This window comes from Anser brachyrhynchus (assembly GCF_964034855.1).
Source record: "Anser brachyrhynchus genome assembly, chromosome: 3".
NCBI classification, from domain to species: Eukaryota; Metazoa; Chordata; class Aves; order Anseriformes; family Anatidae; genus Anser; species Anser brachyrhynchus.
Window position 1 is genome coordinate 56,116,892 of NC_137696.1, and position 26,441 is coordinate 56,143,332.

General features: G+C 38.3%; 2 protein-coding genes and 1 long non-coding RNA gene across 5 annotated transcripts in view; 2 read left to right on the top strand and 1 right to left on the bottom strand.

The window, feature by feature from the left end:
• LOC308191539 overlaps positions 1-7,643 on the bottom strand; it is a 63,025-nt gene extending 55,382 nt beyond the window's left edge. Inside the window, exon 1 of the long non-coding RNA XR_013948109.1 lies at positions 329-7,643. This is a non-coding gene — a long non-coding RNA (uncharacterized lncRNA). The remainder of the gene's footprint in view (positions 1-328) is intronic.
• Positions 1-24,686, top strand: part of SAMD5 (sterile alpha motif domain containing 5) — a 201,442-nt gene extending 176,756 nt beyond the window's left edge. Inside the window, exon 4 of the mRNA XM_080584028.1 lies at positions 18,513-24,686. Coding sequence (XP_080440154.1) covers positions 18,513-18,605 — 93 coding nt within the window. The 3' untranslated portion in view covers positions 18,606-24,686. The remainder of the gene's footprint in view (positions 1-18,512) is intronic.
• SASH1 (SAM and SH3 domain containing 1) overlaps positions 1-26,441 on the top strand; it is a gene marked incomplete at its 5' end in the record, with an annotated part of 518,822 nt that overhangs the window by 132,814 nt on the left and 359,567 nt on the right. The window lies entirely within an intron of this gene.

Consider the following 26,441-nt stretch of genomic DNA (forward strand, 5'->3'; position numbering starts at 1 on the left):
ACTTTCAGTTAGGTTAAGGATGGCGAATATCTTTGAAGAGAGCTGCTTGTTATTTATGCCAAAAAGTCAAACCTCCTAGATACCTAAATACAGATTTAGGAGTCCATCTTTAGGCAATCCTGTTAAGAAAATTTTGAGTGCTCTTCTTGAAAAAAATCTTTATTCCCTTCTCTGTCCTGGATTAAAGAAACTAATAAAAAAGATAAGGAAAGTAGAGTTAGTATCCTAGATACCAAAAAAAAAAAAAAAGGCAACCCCTTTGTTAAGCTGCTCAAAAGGAACTTTTTTACGAGTACCAAAGCTGATTGGATTATTTTCTAGATCTTACTTTCTTAAAATTCCAGCAAGCTTCAGGCAAGAAGTTTATCTCAGGGCCCATTCACCTGGAAGGCTGCAAATTTGCATTTTGATATGGATTCCTTACAGACTTCTGTCGGGAGAAGAAGGATTGAAAGTCAGTTTTTGATATATTGAAAATAATGTAACTGATAAGAAAAAAAAAATTCCACCTCCACAAGATAGACTCCAGAAATAATAGAAAACAAAATATTAACTATTTAAGTGTAAGACTACCACTTCGTTTTTAGAAGTTTACTCTGTATAGAATTGTTGTATAAAGTCACTGTAAAATTGCAATCTAACCTGAATTGGCTGATAAAATCTGTCTGCAACCCAAACAGAAGTCCCTCATATGCTCCTTTACTTTTATGTATTCCTTCAGAAAATATCACCCAGTAGGCCATAAAAATCTTTTCAGGTGACATCCTAGTTTGTTAGTGTCCTAAATGTTATTAATTAGAAAAAAAACATGTGTTCTCTTCTCTAAGGTAGTTATCCATCTGAATAATGGATAACATAATTGCTTGTGCTTATTCCCTTTACCTAAGGGCTTGTCTATTTGCTGCTTTAACAAAGCTACCTGGAAGGAGGCTACTGATAAGGAAAAAAACATGTTTTTTATATTATTTAAGAGGATAAAAGGGTATTATACTGCTTTTTGGTGAAAAATTGTTACATATTTATATGAAAGGTGTGCTGTATTACTCTATCAGGGACAAAACATCACTGTGGTTAACCATGGAATATGATGATATAGATTAGCAGTTGTTACATTTTTATATTCCTCTCATTTTCTTGCAGCCAACAGTTGCTGAACTCCGTCTTTTATGCAGTAGCTTTGTTTAACAGCACCCATAATCTCCTAGTATTCCCGCATCTTGGATCAGGCAGCAACATGCAAAGCAGCTTAAAATCAGCAGAATGGCTGTCAAGGGATCAGGGTGATGAACTGGTGAGGCTACAAGGAGGAGTGGAAGGATGAAGAGAGTAACATGGACTGATCTCATGATTAGGTGACACATGGCAGCCATGCTTAAGTTCTTGCATCCTTGAAACATGACAGATTTTTGGCTCATTCTGTGAGAAAATGTAAGCTGTGAATGGCATTTGTGCAGGCATTGTATGAAGTGTTGGTTGGTTGTGCCAGCAGATTGGCTGTTGGGCACCAGGTTATTGAGCTGCACCATGACTGCTGGGTCTCAAGTCTGTACTTCAATATGGACTTCTTTGTTAGGATAATCCTGCTATTTCATTAGATACCTCCAGGAGGGTAGATATGTTTGCTTTCACTTGCTACTGTGAATGGAAAGATCAGCCTCTCCAGTTACAGCCAGCTCCACTTATTGTCATAGTCATAGAAAACATGCTAAATGGTTCGTGATTCTTTCTTTGTTTTACAGGGTCTTTGACTTGGGAAGGAGTGGTACACAAAGGGAAGGAGCTCTTTGCCCTGTCATAAAAATTGAAAGTTGTCTCAGCATGGCTGCAAAAAAATGATTAAGAATATGATGAAGGAAGGTGTAATCTCTGTGGAAAGAGAGTGGTTTAATTGTGATACTTCAGTAAGGGAGAGCTTGAACCAACAGTTTGAGAGCTTTCTCAGCTTCTATATTAGATTGCACAAAATGAGTGTGATATTATAGACTAGTTCTGCGATTAGTTTCTTATTACATTTTGGTAAAGCTTCATGAGCTAAAGACTATGAGCTCTGGAGAAATTCTGGGTTGTTATTGCTTTGTAATGCACTACAGAACTATCTGCAAAAATACTGTAAATGAAGGTGCTTGTTTAAAAAAGAAACAAACAAAAACTGCTACCACTTCTTTTCAGTTTGTGCCACTGGAAGAATCTGAAAGAATTGAAAAGTTTACTCTGAAGACTTTGCTTTAAGCAATTGTCATGCTGCATACATAGCAATGTGTGTGTTGCTGCCTCCCTACACTATTTTGTGACAGCAAAACAAGTATCCCTTGCATTGTTTGCCCTAGCAGTGGAAAATAAACATTTGGTTATCTGTCTCTTCAGAAAATATAAAATGCAACTTCTGAGAGAATCTTTACATACCAAAGCATTATTTTGTCAGAGAAATAATGCTTTATCTAAGGAAAAAAAAGCCTCAAAAACTTAAAAATCACAGTGTAGGCCATTAACATCTGGTTTAAAGTGCGTTAAAAGCCAACAACTCAATGTCAATTTGGTCTGACTTTATGGTATTATTCGCTTGATTATGGCTCTCGCTGGGGGAGCAGAGCGTTTTGATATCATCCAAAACCCCTGAGAACAATTCAAACCAGCTGGTATTCCATATATTACATAATTACGAAGCACACAACGCAGTTTGGAATACTGAAGAGGCACTGGGGGCCCACTTCTCAAAATATTTACAGCCTTTTACTCTTCTCTAAACAATCATTTGCATAGTAAAAGTGATATACAGCACACCAACATACAGGTTTACTTTATTTTCACTTTCTCAAACTTCCCTGGAATTGGCTGTGTTTAGCAGTGAGTAGGCAGAAGGGAGATGGAGCCAGCAAGGATAAAGGCTGTAATGTTGCCAGGAAAAGCTTTATATTTACTCTGTCAGTGCAAGATGGGAATGCTTTCAAAGAAAACCTGAAAGGTGTATAGGAGTTCCATTGCCTACGTGAAAGTATAGCATGACATGTGTCTCCCCTGGACGTGGGGGTGCTAGAAACCAGGAGATGTTGCAATTGAGTAAGCTGGTCACGAAGGGGTTGTTCGTGTATAAATGAGATTCAGTGGCTACATCTTGGTAAGAGTTTTGCATGAGCATGCATAAGTGCATATGTGTCTTTGTTCTGAGTAACTTATTCTTGGTAGTGAGATCAGCTTACTTGTAAGGCAGAATTGATGTTAACTGTTTTTTCTAAAGTGACTAAAAAGCTATGAAAGTTATCAATAGATAATATCAAAAGAAGGAAAATCTGGTGGAGTTTCTTCCATTATGTATTTGCATAAGAGAAGTTACAGACAGATAGGTGAATGGTTAATGGTAACAACTACTTTTCTCTGCACCACACTAATAAAATTTATGCACTTATTGCACACACACAACTCTTGAACTTCCAACCTCTATCTGATCTTAGCACCCACAGCCTACCATCGCGCCATGTGTGGGATGAATTGCAGAATACAGATAAAACACTTCAAAGCCCCAGATGCTTTCAGGTTTTCCATTACTAAATTCATGTTTGTCAAATTTTAGTAAGAAGGAATCACATACTGAAATACCAAATGATAGTTAAATTAATTCTTAAAGGCTTTCATGCTGTCTAGTACAGGCTTTCTTTCTATTATGTTTTGGTTTCAATTAAGAGGTCTTTTAAAGTTCTTAGCTATGTTGTGCATACAGGCAAACCCCAAATTCTTTCTCTTTTTTCCACAAAGCTTCAAATCTGATTTGAACCAAACTTTTGCAGCTTATAAAATTGTTTGAGGGCTGAACAAATTATTAGCTGAAAGTGAGCATTGCAAATTACTAGATGCACTATAGGGAGCCTGGTATTTACATATTGTCCAGGATCTGAATGGTTGGTGTGAACAGATATGGTTGCTTGTAAATCTCTGGACCTCTGCAGGGGGTGTTATCATTCAATTTCCTCACAGCGAGGGTTACTGAAACTAATTTTTGGTACATGTTTGCTTCCCACTTTAAAGATGTTTTAATGCATTGCATAATCTGGACAGTAAGTGAAGGCATTATAAGTGCAGAATCAAAATGAAAAATGTAATGGCAACGTGAATGGACCATTCTAAGTGGTTTGCCGAGCACAGTGACACAGTGTGTCAGGTAGCACTGTGTAGTTAAACTTGCGAACTGCAAATTTTACTGAATTACTAACTATTTTTTGCCATCTGGTCCACTGCAGAATTTGACTGAGTGCCAGTGGGTTTCAAAGCTGAATTCTCGAAACTGTCCAAGATATAGGGCAAGGAAAGGATGGTCCTGTCATACAGAACAAGGAAACCAGCATCTTCACCATGCAATATCATGTTAAATAACCATACTCAAGCATGCTATTGGATGTCCCAATGCATTATTTTTTAATTTAGGCGTATCACCAGAGTACCTTCCACAGGAGATGCTGGAAAAAAAACGACCTTAAGTTTCTATTGTCTTAGTTTCTCTAAGAAAATATTGACTGCATTTTGATGTATCCTGTCTCTGTAACAGTTGCAGGAATGCTCAAACATGAGACCATGCCACTAACTGTTGCTTTCTAATTCATCTCATCCTCTGGTTCTCATTTCTAATGATTCTGACAGCTTTGCCTTGCAAACCCTGCTGTGCCGAGGCAACATTGTGAAAGAAAAAGGGCTGAATTGATGGGAGAAAAAAAAAAAAAGAGAGAGATTTGTTTATGACACAGGTAATCAAGGAGCCAACAAAGGAAAACACTCAGCTCAACCTCATACTTACAAACAAGGAGTGTTTGGATTGGAATTTGGAGACTGGGAGCAGCCATGGCTGCAGTGACCATGAAATGGAGAAGTTCAGCATTCTGCAAAGAGGTGACAAGAATAAAAGCAAAATTACAATGCTAAATTTCAGGAGAGCAGTCTTTTTCCTGTGATGGACCTGCTTGGAAGGATCCTATGAGATGTGGACATGGAGAGAAGAGGGGTCAAGGAGAGCTAGTTGACTTTCAGGGATCTGAAAAGTCAAAGTCAATAGGAAGCTTGTAGGATGAATGAGATGGTCTTGACAAGACTCAAACATAAAAAGAAGTAGAGAAGAGGTGGAAACAGAGGTAGGTGACTGGGGAGGAGCTTAGAGACACTGTCCAAGCGCACAGGGATGGGTTTAGGAAAGCCAAAGCCATGAAAAAAAGGCTATGAACAAAATAGATGTTAATGTAGACTGAAGGCTTAGATTTTGTGTCTCACAGACTGAGTTTTTCATCAGAAATGGACCTGTGTATCTTGGAAGCTGTTACATTAATAACAACCACAAAGCATAGAAGGAAATCCAGGTTATTTTTTTTAATCATATCTTTTCTGTGTGTCATTTTTAGGCTTTTCTCAATATTCTGCTTTCCTAAGGATAGTAAAGACTTAGTCACCCACTCAACTGAAGTTCAAGTTTTCACCAGGCATCCAATCTTTCAACCAAAATAAATCTTTGTTACATTTTCACATCTTTTAGGAGTCCTTTAACTTCTCTAGTTACTCAATATATAGTGGTGAAAACTAGTTCTATCTTGTGTGATGCTGTGAGTTTTAAATGAGACATGAAAGCAGGCTGCAATGCAAGGCAGAAATACTTCTGCAATTTTGATAATTTATTCAGACATATCAGAAACCTCATGCCCGGTAAGCTTGCTGAACTCCCAGTAATACCATTCACCCTTCAACATAGATATCCAGTGAACTTCATGTTCTTTCAACAGCACCTATTTTAATGCTATGTTGACTTTTTCAAAAACCATGCACTGAGGCATCCTAGCATGTTTTTTTTTTTTTTTTAACATAAAATTGCCTTTTGAGTTTATACGTTGAGGTTGAATTTGGAAATCTGCGGAGGCAGAAGCTTGGAGGCTTAATCCTTTCTATACACTATCTGCTCATCCTGGTTGTGAAATCAAAGGAAAAGAAAGAGGGGCAACAGAGTCATTGGCATTATCAAATCTGGGTGAAGTAGGGGATTTAATGGAATTCATCTGGAACCTGAAAAAGAAATCCAAACATCAGCTATGAATATATCAGCAAAAGTATACCTGCATGGATTTCAGATTTGTTGCCATAGCGCAGCACTTAGTAAGATAACTCCATTAATCGCTACTAATAAGATAGATCCCACAAAAGAAGGGTGCAAATAGCTCTCTAACCAAGCAGTGGGTGCTTCCACTCTGCGACTGGAAAGATGTGGACTGAACGTCCACCTTCCTGAATGGACTCTGGTCTGCACAGTGAAGAGGTATGGGCTCTGCCTTTCACCCTGACAATTCATACACATGTGTGTGCCAGTGAAAAGTGATGTTTGACAAGAGTCAAATTTAAAACAGGTTTTTGTCCCCCTCACTTGGGGGGACATGCTTCTCCAGACTTATGTAAAAGAGTGTAGCTTCTTTGTTCTTTGTTAATTTTAAATCCATCTTTTAGCTCGCAGATTCAACAGAGTCTGTGTGGTCCTACTACACAGTTTAATGATATTTAATAATTAAATTCAATATTATTATTAATAAGGTTCAACAAAAAGAAGTGTCATAGAAAAGTAGAAATATCCCTTTGTGAAAGCTCAAACAAGGAAGTAACCGTTATTCTATTGAATATGTGCTGTATCCTGATATGGTTAGCTTTAATTAATTCTGAAAAGACTTCTCACCTGTTACAAGAGAGTTAGCTTTTCATGTGTGGATCAATTTCTTTTACTAGCTCTAATAATTACATTTATCTGGTACTAATTTTTCTTCTTTGCAAAAACATTCATAGTAACTTTTGTGTGAATGTATATTTGAATTTCCCAATTTCTTAACTCTGTAAAGCTGCACTTTAAAAGTCCATTACATCTTCAAATAGGCAAAGAGCCTCTATTGTGCACAATTGGTGTTGAGATATTCAAGGTGGTTAATATTGCTTATATTCTTCTCAATAGTAATTGTGCAAATTTTTAAATATTGATCTGTATACCATTGTTACAAATCACAATCAAACCCATATTTGCTGAAAGGTTCCAAGAGACAACACTTTAAAATGATCCTTAGATCAGTCACTTGAAAGTGATCTTTTTAAAATGCATGACATCTAGCGTTTTGCTACTTGAAAAAAGAAAAAAAAAAAAAACCACCTAAAGCTTAATGAAGCAAATGCATCAATTAAGTAATTAGCTTAAAAAGCAAAAGGGAATTTCTTGTAACTTTTACTCACTAAACCTTAGGATGTCTTGCTAATTTACACATCAGATTTTTCTCATAAGGTGGTTAATAGATTGTGTGCTTGCAACTGCATTTACGTAGATAGTAAAAATAACAGACATAGAAAGAGAAATTTGTAAAACTGAAGTATGATGCCTACTATAAAGGAGTAGTTCACTCTAAAATAAATCTCAGCATATGAAATTAAAATGTTGATTAAAAAAATCATGTTTTGATTTCTCTAATTCAGTTGCAGGAAGAACTTCAGTAAAAATATTGTAGAGGGAGAATGTCATGTCTTGGATGCTATGTTGTAGTACCAGAAATTATCCTTACAGCAGAAAATTTTAGTTTCCCTGTGTTCAAAGCTGATTACCTCTGTTAGGGAAGCAGAATTTCCAACTTGTTTTTTTTTTTTTTTCTCTGCTTAAATGTTCCCTGTTATGACTTACATTTGCTAACTTGAACAGCTATGGTTGTACATGCTCACCATTGTACTGCAAATGCAGGATGAGACAAGTGAAGGGAAATGATTACTGCAACCATGTCTAGATTTGTACTATGACACGAGCTGCTTTAAAACAGCTGGTAATCCAAACCCATTTCTAAAAAAGCACCTAACACCTCCTTCCTCTCCTTTGAATTATATCTGCTGTATTTTTGATGTGTGAGGGTTGTTCTTTTTTATACACAGTATTTTTCAGCCTCACTATTCTAAGAAACTTGTGGAAGATTACAGTGGAAATGAAATAGAGGACTTTTTTTTTTTCAATTTTTCCTATTTTTTAGTACTAATATGTAACTGATGAAGGCCTAAGCAAAGGGGCATCAGTTTAACAGTTTTTAAAATAATGAAATTACTGAGAAATGTCACATGTCTTTATAACCTGATTTTGGAGGCTTTTGGTATAATCCTTAATCACTGAGTGTCCTTAAATCTAAAGTTCCCTTGCATGAGGATTTTAATCAAGTACTGTATCAGTGATACAGTTCTTGATGCTCTCATCAGAAACTCCTTGCAGATCGCACTTTGATCATTTCTAGTCTACCGTTATTACTTTCTCACATTGGGAAACATCCAAGGAAAATAGCTAATGAAAGACATTCCAGCTAGTTAGAACTCTGACCTTGAATTCTGAGATCTTGTCTTTGCATGCAACATCTACTGTTGGAGACTGATTGGTAACTGACTTTTCTTTGAAGGCATAGAAGGTCTTACTTCTATTTCTGAGAGGGATTTTCAGAGACTCATCTAATTCTTCCAGGTTCTTTGAAAATCCCAGATTAATTCTTGATTCATTTGGCTATTGACTGCACAGCTCTTTTTCCGTTATACTATTAGCCTCTATCTTCAAGTAAATTAAATTGCGTTTAACTGGATTTTATGGATATCTTTCTTAAAGGTACTTGTAAAGGTTTTTAAAACTCAATTTATAACTATTCTATACAGCTTAACTCTAACTCAAAACTGTAAATTCCTCAGACTGACCCAAAAACCTGAGTCACACCTACAGAGGAAAAGCTTACCATCAGGCTGTTCTGCCGATTAGCCTTCTGTAAATGAACTGCCAGTCCTATGTTTGGGGTATACCTGTATGACAGCTAAATGCCAGCTGAGGGCTTCTGTACTTCAGTAGAATAGCGATAGTGATGCAGGAATTTACTTGCTTGATTCAAGTTTGTGTGAACTCCTATAACCTAGTTGCGAGAAACACAATTTTTGACAATAAATCCTTGTAAAATAGACAAGCATGCCTCAAAAGGCGGTTTTGTACTTCCATATATCGCAAGACAGTGTGTTTGAACCAAGGTCACTCGGATGCAATCAGTCTATTCCTGTTCTCCATTTTACATTTGCTTTCTCATTTCCCTCCCGTGCTTGCTACCTCATGGTGCGACCTCAGTCCAGAAAGCTCTAGCACAGTCTGTGAGCCAGCTGGTGTCCCTGCATGCCCGCCATTTGTCCTCCCTTCCCCTGAGGAACAATCTCTTCTCCACACCTGCCCTTACTGCCATTACCCATGCTGCCAGTTTGTGTAGGCCAACAGGCACAAAAGTAACTGGAATATGCGCAAAGAGGTTCAATTAAGCTTTTTTATTGTTGTTTTTATTTCCAGTTTCTCTTTATTTGTGCCAGATTGGCTTAGCCTGCAAACTTACTAAGCCTAGCAATGGCTTTTATCTCAGCAGTGTTGCTGAGGGTGTCCAATTTCTCACCCCATTGGCCTGCCAGCTCCAGTGGGCTGTCTCAGTGGTTGTGAACCTGTCAACACTAAAGGACAAGGGGGCAATATTTTGTTGCACAGCTATAAAGCCACTTCAGCAAAGCTGTAAGAATTGCAGAACGTTATTGTACTAGGATGCATAATACCATTTGAATCTTTCACAATATTGATACTAAAAAGTAAGAATCATGATACTGCAAATATATATGGTACTTTGAAGCGATTTAGGTTACAATTCAAGGGTCTGAGGGTCTCTCTCTTTCCTCACTAACCATCTGTCTTCCAGACAGTCTGGGTTTTACTTTGCAAATTAGGTTATTTCTCTTGGAGATTTTGCCTGACATCACCAGCTCTTTTGCTGCAGCTTTTGAGGCCTGGAGCTTCCTTCCAGATCCCTCCAGCATCCCCTGACCCTGCGCTTGTGGTGTCGTCCCTATGCTTAGGCTAGGCCAGGATGACTTTAGCGTAACAAAAGGTAGCAGCTTGGTGAGAGCCATGTACCACGTCTAATACCAGCACTGCAACAGAAATATTAATATTGAATACCTTTGATAATACTAGCAGGTTTCAGCGTACTGCTGCTTCGGGAAGAGTCTCCAAGCAATCAAGTTTGTTCCTGACCCTTTGTCTATTACATGTATGCTCCTTAGCTACCCAAGATGATGGGTTTTCTTGAAAGTGGAAGTATTTAAGGGAAAAAGGATATTAGGGGAGTTCATCAAGTGAACAATCTTATTTAATATTCTCCTTAATGACCTTGACTCATGAATGAAATTTGCTGATAAAGCAGAGATGGGGTCAATCTCAATGCAGAGGAGGAGTTGAATAACAAGTAGGATGAACTGGGTAATTTTGAGAGCAGATAAGAATAAAAAAGAGATGAATTTAAATAGCACTAAAGACAAAGGTGTTCATCAGAAACAAATAATAATTTCTGCTGTATCCTGAATATTCATCAGTTAGAATAAAATGACTTAGTGCATAAGGCCTTCATAGGATGTTTATGAAATACTGATGAGATTTGGCTGTGCAAAACATGATAGCAAGAGGCGTGTGATAAGGTATTTCTAGCCTTTGTAATGAATAGTATCAACTACTTAAAATATTGATGGGGTTCCTTCCACAATGCCATGGGCATGTCTGTCATCAAGAAGGATGAGAATGATATTGAAATCACTGCAAATAAGAGCTCCTAGGATTATTGCAGGCTATCAGGGAAAGGACATGTTTGTTCAAGAAAAAATAGATGTCAGCCAATTGCATGTACCTCTTGCCTAGAAAATTTCTGCAGGTATTGAGAAAACAACTGCAACAGCTTTCCGTTTGGAATAGGAAATCTAACCAGATTTAAGATGACACTTGATAAGGTTATAAACAGGATTATGTGATACAATTGCTTGTCTGGTATAGCAGAGGACTAGATTAGGTGGCAGGCAATTGCTTCAAGTATATGTTATTTTCCCTTCGAAGAGATCTCTTAAGTTTCCAAGCACTGAAAATGTAATTTCAAAATTCATATCAGAGCCATGCATTCTCATAACTAGTTAACCTCTACAGAAGAGGTGTCAAAGGATAGAACTGTGAATATCTATTGACAGAAATGTTTACCTTTTTTTTTTTTTTCCATAAGGATTCTGTGTGGTTGTGTTTAAAATCTGGGCCTCCTTTGTTTGAAAACAAAACATTTCTCTACTGGAGTTTCACAATTTTTCATCATCCTAGATCATGCCTGTCTGTGTTGGTTCTTCTGATTCACCAGCCCTTCTTGAACTTTATGGTAGTGTAGACTGACTCCAGTCAATGCCTTTTTGTCCCCTTTGCCCCTTTGTGTTTTTTTGTTGTTGTTGTTGTTTTGTTTTGTTTTCCAATCTGCAATGTGCATCTGGATCATGACAGGAAATGCATAAGAAACTTGTTGATAATGATAATATCTGTGTATAATGACACAATCTTTCAGCTGAAGATACCTTTCAACTGTCTCATCTTTTTTCCAGAGTTTGCCTTTATTCTTATCCCTGGTTTGGTTATTCTAAAAAATATTCCTAGTTTTAATTCAGATGCAAGAGAAAAAGTTTCCACTGTTTTTTTGTTTGTTTGTTTGTTTGTTTTTCTGAGAATTTCTAAGTATTTGCTCTCAAGGAACTCCAATTACTTTGACAGTGACCAGATAAAATGCTGGTTACTTTCCAAGCTCTCGTTAAAGATCATTTCAAAGATCTCAGAAAACAGGCATCTAACAAGTACTTACATCTGAACAAAAAAGGTCAGCATTTTTACCAGATCCAATAGGATTCATAGGAATGAGAAGAACAGAGTCTCTAGACAGTTCACAGGTAGGTAATCTTTCATGTACTATCACAGTTTTACCAGATTTCATCATCCTCAAGCAGTTTTCTCTCAGATTCACAGACGTTCATGTCTTAGGCTTCAGGACAAGAAACTGAGGGATTTACCTTCCAGACAATAAGCACCATTGTACAGTCAACATTAGAAAATAATTTTTAAAAATCACTTATGTGTTCATAAGGAATTTGACCTTTATTATGCTTTAGAAAGGACAAGAATTCAAAATTCATCTGAGGAATACATTAGTGTTCCTGTACTATTAATTATATCCGTATCCTAGCTTTCTGAAGTTTTGGGTTTCAGTGGAAAAAGCATTCTTAATTTTTCCTTCCAGTTCTGGATCTGTTTCCAAGCATGTTCAAATTTCCCAAATTCTTAAACTATGTCTGCATGAATAAATATAGAATTCCAGCAGGAAACTATTGTACTTAATCATTTTTACTCTCATTAGTCCCTGAACCCTTGATATTTTTACAGGTGGGAGAGTCTATTAAGAATAAATAAATAAATAAATATCAAACATTTCCTATTAGCTGTCATAGTGGGCCCATAGAATTAGTATATATTGACAGCTTATGCATCTGGAATCCTTATGTGCACTTTTTTTCTTTGGATGCTGTGGTTTTCAGGCCAAAATCAGGCTTTTCTACCCTCTGAAATAATTTGTTGAAGTTACAAAAAAAATAATTATAAAAAAAAAAACAACTTCTACCTATCTACTAATTGCTGTCCATTATTTTCAACCTGTATGCATAAAGCATTTCTGAGTGCATGTAATTCTTTAGAAAAGATTACACTTGGTCACTTGAACAAATTGCTTCTTCAGAAAAGAGTGGTGTTTCAATTGTAAATATTTACTGCACATTTTCCATGTTTTCAGTGTACCTACTTACATGGCACTTCAAAAAGGGAAGTTGTTCAATAAATGACAACATTGCATCCTCACAATGCTCATAATGCCACCCTCAGTAAATTTGCAGATGACACCAAGCTAAGTGCGTGTGTCGATCTGCTCGAGGGCAGGAAGGCTCTGCAGGAGGATCTGGATAGGCTGGAGCGATGGGCTGAGGTCAACTGCATGAAGTTCAACAAGGCCAAGTGCCGGGTCCTGCACCTGGGGCGCAACAACCCCAAGCAGAGCTACAGGCTGGGAGATGAGTGGCTGGAAAGCTGCCTGGCCGAGAGGGACCTGGGAGTATTGGTTGATAGTCGGCTGAATATGAGCCAGCAGTGTGCCCAGGTGGCCAAGAAGGCCAACAGCATCCTGGCCTGTATAAGAAGCAGTGTGGCCAGCAGGTCTAGGGAAGTGATTGTCCCCCTGTACTCGGCTCTGGTGAGGCCGCACCTCGAGTACTGTGTTCAGTTTTGGGCCCCTCGCTACAGGAAGGACATGGACGTGCTCGAGCGAGTCCAGAGAAGGGCGACCAAGCTGGTGAGGGGTCTGGAGAACAAGTCTTACGAGGAGTGGCTGAGGGAGCTGGGCTTGTTCAGCCTGGAGAAGAGGAGGCTCAGGGGCGACCTTATCGCTCTCTACAGTTACCATAAAGGAGGCTGTAGAGAGGTGGGGGTTGGTCTGTTCTCCCATGTGCCTGGTGACAGGACGAGGAGGAATGGGCTAAAGTTGCGACAGGGGAGTTTTAGGTTGGATGTTAGGAAGTACTTCTTTACCGAAAGGGTTATTAAGCATTGGAACGGGCTGCCCAGGGAGGTGGTGGAGTCACCATCCCTGGAGGTCTTTAAAAGACGTTTAGATGTAGAGCTTAGGGATGGTTTAGTGGAGTACTTAGTGTTAGGTCGGAGGTTGGACTCGATGATCTTGAGGTCTCTTCCAACCTAGAAATCTGTGATACTGTGTGATACTGTAAGCCTGTCTCTGTCCTCTTAAAATTTCTCCAGAGTTCTTCCTCTCCTCCTGCATTCCCTGTCTTCCCAACTGGGCAGGAGTCACCCACTACTGGGACTAATTTTGAGTTCTGGACATGCTTCTTGCCAATCTGATTTCTGCTGCTCAAAATGGACAAAATATTCTTTCTACTTGTACTTTCAGAAAAAAAAAAAAAAAAGAGAAGCATACAAATTTTATTCCTCTATCCAGGTGATATATAAGAATTCTACTTTCTTTTAAAGCATAGTTAAAACATTTAAACATGTTTAAAGAGGTTCAAAACAGGTAAGAAAAAAAAAAAAGCAGAGATCTAGGTTCTAACTAACAAAAGAAAAGAAAATACATCTTTTCCCCTCATTTGTATTTTTTTACTACGAGTTGTAAGGCTTTACCATAACTGGATAAAGGATCTTTGAGCACTACGTGCATCTTAGTGAAGGAAATATGCTTTACTATTCAGCACATTTTTAACAAGATTTTATCTAGAACAATTTATTAAATAATTATGAAAAATATCCAGATATATTAGTCATATAAATACGCAAGCATCAAATGGGTCATGTGGCAAGATGTGCTTTGCAGAGCATGGGATGTGGATCATTTTGACTTCTTAGATTTCAGAACAGGGAAGAGGGTTGATAATTTTAGTTGACCCAAACCTGAGATTCTGCAACAAAAAATTTAGAGGTATGAAAGGCTGTAGAAGAAATCTCTGGGGAAGTATTTTAGAGAGAAAGAAAACAATGACAGTATGGACAGAGATATTATGCTATAAGGTGTCTTCTGTTTTGTTAGTAGAAGGGAGAAGGACTGCACTGAAAAATAGAAGTACTGTCTGGCAGTCTGCTTTTAATAAATGTTTGCTCTTTTTTAGGGCTCCCACAGGGCTGCTCTAGATTAGCCTGTAGAGAAGTTTCTGAAGTATGAGAAATATGTAGCCCTCTTTCAGCAGTCTTACCCTAGACCTCTGTCAAGCAATGTCGTCTGCAAGTAGAGTCTGTTCCCAGCAAGTGATGGTGGTTGAATGCATGACTGAAAACTAAAGTCAGTTCTTTTAGAATAAAATCATAAAATCCAATGGACGAAAAGGACTCTGATTTTTTTGTGCTAATAGGTTATTCAGTATTAGGCATATCTGGGGGATTTTTGAGACCCTTTTCTGACTTTAAGAAATATAAAACATAATAGGTCTTACTCATTGAGAGTGTGTCACATTACTCACTGCCATTTGAATCAATAGTACTATTTTCCTTTGTTTTTCCATTGTTTTATTACCCTTCTCACACAAACTTTTTAACTCCAAATACAGTCTGGAGGCATTTCACATTCAGGTAACTTTGGATGGTTATCAGCTATGATTACGAGTTCCAGTGAAGAAAATATTGGGTGACTTTTTTTTTCTCCTTCTTTCTCCTGTATACTTCTCCAAAAGGCACTGACACATGGTACTTCAGCCTTTGGACACAACAGTTGCCATGGGAATCTGAATGTTTAACCCCCAAGTCCTTTGCAAAAGTACACCTTTCTTGTGGCAAAGGTGTTTCTATGGAAACATTTACTGGAGGCCATAGAACTTATGTGGGATGTGCCGTAAGACTTCTTTTGCACATTATCTGTCTTAAATATGTCAATATAGGTTTAGTCATGTTAAGCCAGATAATGGTGAGGAGAAATGTTTTCCTTGGTGACTAGACTCTCCAGGAGTTACTGAACACAGCACATCAGAATTTTACTTTATTTTAGGTTTTTATTTTGTGTTCTTTCATTATTTCTGATGGGGTGCGCTGTTCTTCAGCAGCAGTCGTTGTCTGAATAATATTGGCCGATCGTATTATCTTCAAAGAAAATATTATAAGAGTATCACTTCTGGTCCTTCTTTAATAAACCAAATAGGACTTTTGATTTCTGAGAAGATGTTAGTGGTGTTTTTCAGCTTCCTAAGATGTCACTTTGGTATTTGAAAGGAAGTTACTATCTGTAGCAAATGTAATGGATTGAGGGGTTAAGTATGGGTTTTTATTGTTTCTTTTGATTCACTATAGATCATTGTCACCTCTGATAATGGCTTTCACCTTAAAAAATGAGATGACACTTCCCAAATTAAAACGGGCCATGTTTTCTTGCTGAGAGTCATCCATTGATGTCGGCTTCCATTTACAGCTGAGCCTGAGCAGGCAGCAGTGTTCTTGCCTTGTAATAAATAATTTTGGGTTATCATCATTGTTTTATTACTGTGCTATCAGCCTTTATATTTATTCCCATCCATCAGTGGAGGGACTCTTATTGCTGCCAGGTATGTGGGCCCATTTTGTTTCCCTGATTGTTTCAAAATACTGGCGCTGGCTTTGCATCAGCCATTACTTTGCTATCACCATGGAGAATAGCTACAATATGGGTTATTATTAATGTCGATCATTTTCTGTTGGCAAGGGTACAAAAGTCAGCTTCAGCCAACACCATGTTACTTTTAAACAGAATCTTAATCAGATCATCCTCCTTGGCCAGGGAAATGTGTAGAAGAGAAAATGAGATGAGCTACAAGAATTAGGACAAATAAAGGTATTTTGTGAATGCATTTGTGACAAATTAGCTCAGACTACAAATAGAGATTGATTAGTTTGGGTGAAATGAATTGGTGCTTGGTAACATAGCGGTCAGACTCATCAAGTTTAAGGGGAGGGAAGATATGTTTAGAACTGACGTTAGCTTTTCTTCTGACATTAACCCTAAATTGAAAATCGAGCCTGCAATTAGCGTTGTGGAAGCTTATCATATACACATTCTTCTTGGGTAAGAAGCATCTATTCTTGCTCAGAAAGTTGGATAAAATGCAAATTCTGAAAGTGAGAAGCAAACTGAGTCACACACAGTAGAACTACTGCTTCCTGTCACCTTAGCCCCAATGACACGAGTTAGTCAGGCAACAGCATCCCTTCAGCATCCGCTGAGAAGCCTGCAGAATCTTATTCAGTAGATTTACTTGAGATGAGTCCTATCAGTCTGCTCCATTAAAATACTCAGAGCTGCTTGCAAGTATGCAACTGATGCTAAGTTTAAATTTTTTTGCCATTGGAAGCATGAAGAGGGGAGAAGAAAATATTTCCATCCTCTACCTGTTGGTATTTGGAGCATTTCATTCAAGAAAACATTACTTTCTCCTGCCTAGTAATAAAGATGCCATGAAATTTAAAGCTTTACATGTGAAAAAAAAATATATATATAAAAAAAAAATCATGCACACATTACTATCTGGTATTAAAAATTCTACTTTGAAAAATAAGCAATTCACTTAAATATGGAAGCCGTATTTTCAGCAAAGTCTCAATGAGTCATCTGAAACTATTCAAATACTTTTTAACAAGCATTCATTGCCATGCATGTTAGGTGGCTGTGCACACAATCTTTTGATCCTTATGTGTACCATTTGGTACTCAGTTTCAGACTGTCTCAAAATTGGAACATTTGTTTTCTTAGCTGGATTACTTAGAAATGTGTTTTGCCAAGACTTTAAGCAAGCCAAATATTTATAGATGTTGGTTACTAAGGATTCTTCCCTGGGTAAAATCTCTCAGACCTCTAGAGTTAACATATTAAGCCAGTTTACCTGGAAGGGGATGAGAAATGCTGTATTGCCACTTGGTCGCCTTCCTACATTTCTTTGGTTAATTTCCCTCCATATATCTTTAATTCTCTGGAATAAATCATTTCTGTGATCAAAATAATCAGTTTAACCCTTTCACAATTAAATATTTCCTAGCCAAATGAAGTCAGTCATCTCTAGTATCTTGGCAAAATCAAATTAATTAATGCTGGACTTCACTCCTTCCTCAGGTCTTCTCTGCTGTTACAAGAAATTATACCCTAGATAACTAACAGGCCTTGTGGGCACCATTTCTTTCTCTTTACTTAAGCCTGCTGCCCCATCTTTTTAGCATTTTAGAAACAATGTGATACTGTCTTTCCATGCCCAGGCACAAAAGTTAGGATAAATCTTGTTCTCATCTTGTAGACAGTGAGAATATGGCTGCTTCTTCACTTCTTCTTTCTTCTCTTCCTTAACCTTCTGTCTATGGTAGCATCTTGCTTTTTGTTGTACTTTGGTTCTCTGTTCCTACCCATACTTGTTCTTCTTGGAGTGCAGTCCTCTAATTGAAGACAGAGATCGTGTGAAAGGACAAAAGGCAATTTTTCTTCATGACTTGAAGGAAAATGAAGTCTTGATTATATATATACATATATATTTTTTCCATTGTGTTAGGAGAGACAATGCTAGAATTAAATAAGGGGTGTGGTATGAAATCTGCAGTTTGGGAATCCTCCCTTGAGACTGCACAGCCTCTGTGCTCCTCTTGCGTCCTAGGAGCGGAGCAGTTTTCATGAAATGAAGGAAGAGAGAGCTTGCTGTTAAGCCATATTCCTCCCCTTTTTCCTTAGCCAGTGGCAGGCTTTTGTTACTCCGTGAAGAGCCAGAAGAGAGCTGTCATTTTTGCTCTGTCATTGGGGAGGCAGTCCAGTCCTGTACATGAGGAAAAGGGTTAATGTGGAGAAGGTTCCACAGATGCTTTGGGCTGCAGCCTACACCATGGATCCAGACCTTTCCTACAGCATTTAATTTGGAGTAAGGGTCTAGCTGAATGGAGAAAATGATCTTTTAAATAAAATTTCCATTGAATTCTTGTGGCATGTTGGTGGGAAAGCTCACACAATGGATATTATTGAGAGCTAGGGGAACACAACTGATATCCCAATAATAAACCTTCTCTTGTGGCACCTGTATTTACTGCATAATTAAAGTAGAAGTTTCCATTATACAGTTTTGTATCCTGCGGTGATCTCTAGGAACTTCGATCAGTTTCAAAATCTGTTGGAATTCCTGCAACATGGAGAATTTCTCTCTTCCTTCCTCCACCCAAAAGGACAGACATTAGATAATATTTACCTGAAGATGTTATTACTGAAGGAGAGGGAGGTATGTGCTACATTTGTGTCTAAATAAGAATTAAATGAAAATTGGGATTTCAGCTAGGCTGACATGGAAGAACGAGCATTTTTCATTTTAAGTATTCATTTTTTATAGGAGTAATTTATAAAAATGTGTTGTAATGAAGATTTGGTAAATTATAATTGGTAACAGTGTTGTACCTTGATGACTTCTGTCAATGCACTTTTATTGTGACCATCCTTTCTTTCATTTCTAGTTCTCATTTATGTGAAATAAGGGAGTGATGACACCTAATATTATTTGTGCATGTTCAGCAAGGAATAGCTAGTTGGGGTGAATATGGGTATACTTACACATACCTAGTATCTTGGCAACACTAATGCTAAGCCCTTCAATATTTCCACAGTGGCAGTATTTTTATGGTGACAAGATAAAAGCACAGAAGTTCACCTATACCATTGTATTGGGTTTACATGGCAAGGTTTTGGTAGCAGGGCCCTACAGGGGTGGCCTCTTTGAAAAGAGCTCAGCAGCTTCCCCATGTCAGGAAAAGGCTGGCTCCAAAAGGGACACACTGCTGGCCAGAGCCAAGCCGTGAGTGACGCTGGTTAGGCCTCTGGAAGAGCAGATTTAAGACAGGGAAAAAAAAACAAACTGCTGTGCAACAGCATTTGGGAGAGAGGAGTGAGAACCAGCCCTGCAGACCCCCAGTTCACTGCAGCAGGAGGGCAGGAGGTGCTCCAGGCAGGCAGCAGCAGTTCCCCTGCGGGCTGTGGAGAGGCCCCTGGTGGAGCAGGCTGTCCCCCTGCAGCCCACGGGTCCCACACGGAGCAGATCTCCACGCTGCAGCCCGTGGAGGAGCCCCCGGTGGAGCAGGTGGATGTGGCCTGGAGGAGGCTGCGGCCCATGGAGAGCCCCCGCAGGAGCAGGCCCCGGGCCGGAGCTGCAGCCCGTGGAGAGGAGCCCCCGCAGGAGCAGGGGGTCTGGGGGGAGCTGCCGCCCGCCCGTGGGGGACCTGTGCTGGGGCAACTCTTAACAGATTGCTCCTAACAGAAGGACGGCATCCCGTGGGAGGGACCCCACGTGGAGCAGGGGCAGGGAGCGACCATGAGGGAGCGGTGGAGACGAAATGTTAGTGTTAGGGACTGACCGCAGCCCCCATTCCCTGTTCCTCTGTGCCTCTTAAGGAAGAAGGTAGAAGAGGATGGATGGGGGGAAGGTGATTTTAGTTTGCTTTTAGTTTCTCAGTATTCTAGTCCACAAGTGATAGGCAATAAATTATATTAATCTCCCTATGCTGGGTCTGTTTTGCCCATGACGATGATCATAGAGTGATGTCCCTGTCCTTATCTCAAGCCCTGAGCCCTTTCCGTCATATTTTACTCCCCCTTTCCCTTTGAGGAGGGGAGTGAGAGAGTGGGTGTGGTAGAGCTCAGCTGCCCAGCTGGGTAAAACCACTATTAACCATTCCCCTGGTAAATCTTAATCTTTAGCGCAGGACTAAAAAGGTTGCTCTGGTCCTGATTCAGGAGAGCTTTCAGACCAAAGACTTTAGCTCCTGCTTACCTTTTTAAGCATCACAGTTCTTAATCATGATAAGGTTAGTTTATTTTGCTGAATCTGTCTTTAGAGAAACAAGATTGTATGGTATTTTGTCATTTGGGTAGTTGCTTATACAGTTATCCAAGACTCCCAACTCAGCGTCTTGGAGGTTACTGAACAAGTGCAGTAGCAAGTTTCAGTTGCTTGTTACTTAGGCCAGACTAGGTTTATAAGTAGAGGATTTATCATTTTACCAGTTTAGAAACATTTCTTGCAGTGATGTTGTTTGCGGGGGATTGTTAAGGGTGTTCTGTCTCATCCTACCTAACCAGCAATTTCAGCATCACTTCTAATAATAAATATAGGGTTCCTTAATACAGTGCTCTGTTCCAATTCGGATATCCTGCATACACAAAGTGTTCAAAGATTCATGACTATGTTTTGCACTATCTTAAGTGGCAACCAAGGTAGGAAATACCATTTTTGTTCTATAGCAGCAAAATAGTTTAAAAACATATGAATGAGCAGACTTTATTATTTGTTATTGTATCAAATTTCTCTATAATGAATTTTGGCAGGAGGATCTAATCAAATCAAATAGTGGTAAATGGTGACAGTAATACATGGAATTATGTCAAATAAATAGGTATTTTGAGAGATATTGAATGCTTTATTGTTTATGCTTCTTTACCAACAAGACAGAAGAGGAGTGAAAAGCATTGTAAGTGGTAGTGCTTTCTTAGTGCACAAGTGTCCTTGCTCATGTGCAGAAAATAGATGCTCTGGCTACAGATATTTGTAGAAAAGAGAAAATCGTTAAAGGCAACTGACCGGAAAGAAAGAAAAAAAAAATATGGTGTCTGAACTCAGAAGCTTGGCATTTCAAAATCACAATTTGTAAACAAGGTCGTGATATTCAGATAAAGTCACTAAAGACAACAGCACAGGATGCTGTTAATTGTCATGGAGAATTAATTTATTTACTTTTATTCAAGGGGTAAATATATGTGTTGTTTTTTGTTGTGTGTTTTTTTTTCTAAATCCACTTAGACTACAACCAAATTTCTCAGCCTTACATTGCATTAAAGCAGTTTTCATCTGAAGAGCCAAAGTTCAAAGCTTTTCAGTGATATTTTAATGCATTGATTTTCTGCAAGTGCTTGAAAAGTTTTGCTCGGGAATTCTTTAGGAATCTTAAAGCAGCAGCGAAGAGTATTTTGTCCCATCACATACTAAAATGGTATTGAAACATAGCATGTGATTAAATTTATATGCCCTCTCATGCCCTTCACGTGGAAAAATACCAATTTAGTCAACACACATCTTCTGCTTGAGACATGTTTAACAAAAGCTAAAGTTTGTCTTCATTATTTTTGCTGTTGTTGTTTAAAGAAACAATTGGTTAAATTAATAAGACTTCAGGGAGAGAAAACAGCTGCTTTTCTGTTCACTGCAAAATTTCTCTCTCAACTTCTTGGTTTGCTTTGCAAGGATTTTTAATCAATGTTTAAATAGGAAAATGTCCTGACTGGCTGAAAAACCTTGTGTTTCCCAAATACATTTATAAAACAACTCCTGGCTTTCACAAATAAGTGCATACTGCAGTTGGAAATGTTTTCTATTGCCTGTCCAAACTGTAAAATATTGTAAAGGGCTGTATTTTGCATGATGTGTATTAACAGGTTATTTTAAGAGGGTTTTTTTTGGTGGTGTTTAACTATTGGGGGGTTCTCATGCGTAGTGCCATAATACTGATCTCCTTAGGTAAAACTATATGGGTTGGATTAGCTGAAATCTGTTAAGAGAGAAGCGATTTTCAGCATTGCAGTGTTTGAAAACTAAGTTTGGTTATGGTCAGAGGCTGAATAAATTAGTAATGAATCATATTGGCAAACTTAATATTCGTGGTTTGCAATTCATTGTCTTTATGCAATTGTCTTTATGTGTTGGGGTGACTCCTCAATAGCACACCTGCAGGCAGAAGATGTCATGTGAATGACCACCTTGTTTCAAAGGAGAGATGAAAACTTCAGACTCATTTTTAAAGGAGGAGCAGTCCCACCACCTGATGCTCCAGTTAACTGTGGCCCTTATTAAACGATAGTGGGCACAAAGATGGAACTACCATTTCGTCCAGGGAATTTAATTCAGGGATATACAATAAAAGAAATCAATCAATCAATCAATGATTCCTTCTTGTCTTTTACAAGTTAATTTTAACAAAAATCAGTTGTAATTTCTTTCTGTGTTTCTAGCTTTCTTTTATATAATAGTGTTGTCGAAGAGAAAAAAAAAGATTAGGATGGGAAAGGACTATTGGGTTATCTTCTCTGTTATCTCAAATATATTAAGCAGATTGGGTAAGAGGCAACATCAGGTAGCATGTATTCAGGGATTTATGTATTTTTTTTCAGCACTATTAACTTTGATTTTGCATTAGTTTCTTGTGCCTCAAGGACCTGCTAGCTTGGACAGAGGTTATCCAGTAACTACTAACCTTGTCTGTGTTACTATTGATTCAGTCTTTCAGGCATAGTTAAAAAGCAAAGGCAACTTTGAAAATAGAAATTGTGTCACAGTCTACTGCAAAGTGTTTATCAAAGCAAGAGTTAAAGCTAACCAAGTATGCCCTTCTGTCTCCTTAAACTATGGGGTTCATTGTAAATAAACACAGATGCTTTAAATGAGCCGTATGCACCCATATAATTTTTGGATTTTGTGTTTCTTGATAGGTAATAGAAGTCTTCTTATGCTTGTTCATACTTATTGGTTAAATATTGAATTTTAAATTATTGAGGAAAGATAGAAGAGGGAGAACCGGTGGATTTCTCACTTTGACCTGGTCAGCATTTCTCATGTTTAGCCTTCTGGAGAGGGTTCTGGAGAAGGCAGTTTTTCCCAAGAGCCGCTGAGCCCCACTTCTGTCACTCGTGGCAGAGCAGAGCATCTCAGCCAGCAGGAGCCTTCAGCTGCACACAGCCTCGGAGACCCTGGGAAAGCCGGAAGCTGATGGGCTTTGGGAAGACCAGTCTGAGCGGGTGAAAAGAGGGGCTTTCCCATGCCCTCTGATACGATGACGAGCAATGTGGTTAAACCTAGACACTGAAAGCCAGTGAGCACAAGGCAAGGCAATAGCTTGTCTTCAAGCCCTTTGATTTACTCTTTGTCACTCTGCAGTTCTGAATTTCTGTAGTTGCAATTATCTTATTCTAATAATTATTTCTGTTTTCTAAGAAAAAATCTTAGAGACTACAAATTTCCAATTAAAGATTGCAAATATTTAGTGTCTTCAGAGATGTTCAGAAGATAGAGGGTGGAAGTTGTTTCCCAAGGCTCCAGCTGACTTGAAATCATGTCAGACTTTTCTTCAGCCACTTTCCAGTTTGCACCATTAATCTAACATTCAAACCATCGTGACAGAAAAGGGTAGGGGGTCAGAGAGGAAGACTTGTAGTGATCTCTTGTATCTTTCAGCTGGCCAGAAAGGGTTGCCCTTTAAGTCACACATGCTGTAGTACATTTTGTGTCACCTTGTCCAGTCTGCTATTAGGAAATGAAATTTCCTTCCTGTAATCTTCTTTCCTTAATCTCATCATATTTTCATTTTTGTATCTTCCTTGTATCACCCTAAGTACTCTAGTCAGTCTACATGTTGCTTTTATACCTTTGCAAATAATTTTAATAGAGGTTGTTTTGCTGAAGGAATTGGATATATTTATTTACCTGTAAATGGTAAATTTTATCCCAGTCTCCAGGTGTTTATTGGTGCTACTGTAAAATCATAGCACCTCCAAACCAATGCATCAAGAGAGAGCTTGGCCGGCTGCAACCACTTGTTCCTGTGGCATTCCCCAAAATTCATGAAGTAGTGAAGGAAACCTTGTGGCTCAACATCCACCAGCACCTAACCACCTCACTGTGGACAAGGTTGTCATCCTCTATGAGGATGAGAGGTCTACTGTTGTTGGTCGTACTCCTCTTTGGCCATTACTAGATAGGGCAGCATGAAGAAAAATGTTGTCGTCTGGGTGAGTCCCGAGATCTTTGACAGCAAGCTTTGCCTCACAAAAAGCTAGTTGCAGCATTTAAATATTCTGAATGTTCGCATATTTTCTGGAACAGCATTTTTATATATTTATTTTTATAAGTCGGTTCATAATAATTTAATCGCACATCAGTTTCTGCTGTGCATTTTTCTCAGCTGTGCAGTTTAAGCAATGTGTATGGAGGAGCTTGAGCAACAGTAGTGGGGGAGAAACAGGACAGTGAAAGCTCAGGGGAGTCAGTACATCATTTTCTTACATTAAAATGATACTGCGGAAGAAGTGATATTGTTCTTACTGAAAGCTATTCTAAATAAATGAAATATTCCACTAGAGGAAATGGAAAGCAAATTTGCTTGACTTCTCAACATAACAGTAAATATTGTATAATATTATATTTTCAGTTGTGTGAAAGGGAATGTTTGCTATAGTCAGAGGAACAACATATTTCTGTGGTAATAAATATCCTTAAAAAGAAAAAAAAAAGCAGTGTTTTTGTTTGTGTGCTTGTTTGTTTGTTTTTAAACAAACAACATGTCTTTAATAAGGAAATAGAGAAAAAAGTCATTATTTTCACTCGACAACTAATCATTATGCCCTTGCTGTGGTAAACATATATTTCTCTCAGTTTGGCTGAATTACATAATAAAATATTCTGGTTTCAGCAAGCATGTTTTCTGCTGAGTGTTGTGAAATTTAATAGAGAAGTAATGTCTTATTGATGCTTAGTTTTTGTGACCTTTTCCGTCTTGTATTAGTGACATATTGGTCCTCTGTCTCCTGTAGTATGGGATTCTAATGGATAGGATAGAATGGGTCAGATAATGAAAGTCCCTGGTACATTAACTTTCAATTTCATGAATGTCTGAATACTGCCTGGAAGATGAATAACGGGCATTTCCTTCCTTTTGCATTTTAACATTTATGACCTGGTTACAATTTGTGTGTGTGTGTGTTACCTCACAACAGGTCCTATGTTATAGTATTAAGCTGTGTACTTCTGGTTTTGGCAAAGAGAAAATCTTATAATTTGCAGAGGGAGGCAAATAATGCTGAAATGCTTCTGTGTAAGACAGTCTAATGCCCATTTTTTTATTAGCAAGCATAATTTTTTCCCCCAATGTTACGTTCCTTGTTTAATAAGACCTCACTTTGATGGTTCAGGAATGCAGATAGACTTTGTTAGTGGTTGATCAGTAACTGAAAAACAGTAACTGTTTTAATAATGTTGGTAGCACTTGAGCTTGTAAGGTTGTAACAGTCGCACGATATATGGAAGATAACCAAGGGTAGGGGTTTGCTTTATATTTATAGGAAGCATGCAAATGTTTGTAGGATACGCTATTACATATATAATAGACATGTTGTGTATAGGATATGATGACTATTTTGGAACAGGAAGTATTTAGATTTGATACTGCCAGTGTGAAAACAAATAAAGAACTGTTCATGGTATGACTGAGGGTACGGCAAGGTGGGAACTTGATCAATCCTTCAGTTCTTCATAATATATTAATGTGGCAGCTAGTCTTTTTACAAAGTGTGTAAGAAGCCATGTAGGCAAGGCTTTTAGATGAAGTTTCAGAACACAGTAGCTTGCAGGGCAGAGCAGCCTCTTTTGGCAATTTCAATAAGCCTGTACAATGTCAAGTTGTACACCAATGGGTATCAGAAAATTTCTGAGAACGATGATAATAATACCTAATGTTAAATAACATCAGTGCAGCAGCATCAGAATCTTTCTGTTTGAAACACTGTAAAATATTTTCAGGGGAGGAAGACAAAAAAAAACACATTCTGTAGAGAAATTCAGCTGCATTTAGTCTCCTTCCATTCAGCAGCATTCAGACACTGGAAGCAAAGTTATTAGTGTCAGTATTGGTTTCATCCATTGAGACTGATGGATATAGATGAATAGAGTGGTTAACAAGATGGGAACATAGCCAGTGCACTATGTCTAAATAGGAATTGGACTAATTTCCTCATTAAAGTGAGGTCTGTGGTTTCTGTTGCAGATTTTAAACTGATCTGAAGTTGGGACTAGGGGAAAAGGATGTTTCTCCCATGTCGTGAAGGAAGAAAACCCACAAGCATCTTAGATTTAAGTGAGATTTCTATGGGGAGATATGAAACATGATGCTGTAAGTAGGGTAGGTTACACTAGAATGTTTTATTGTTTTGTGGTTGCAACTGCTGAGTCAGTTCACAATGCGTCTCTGAGAAAAATTGTGTGTCAACAGT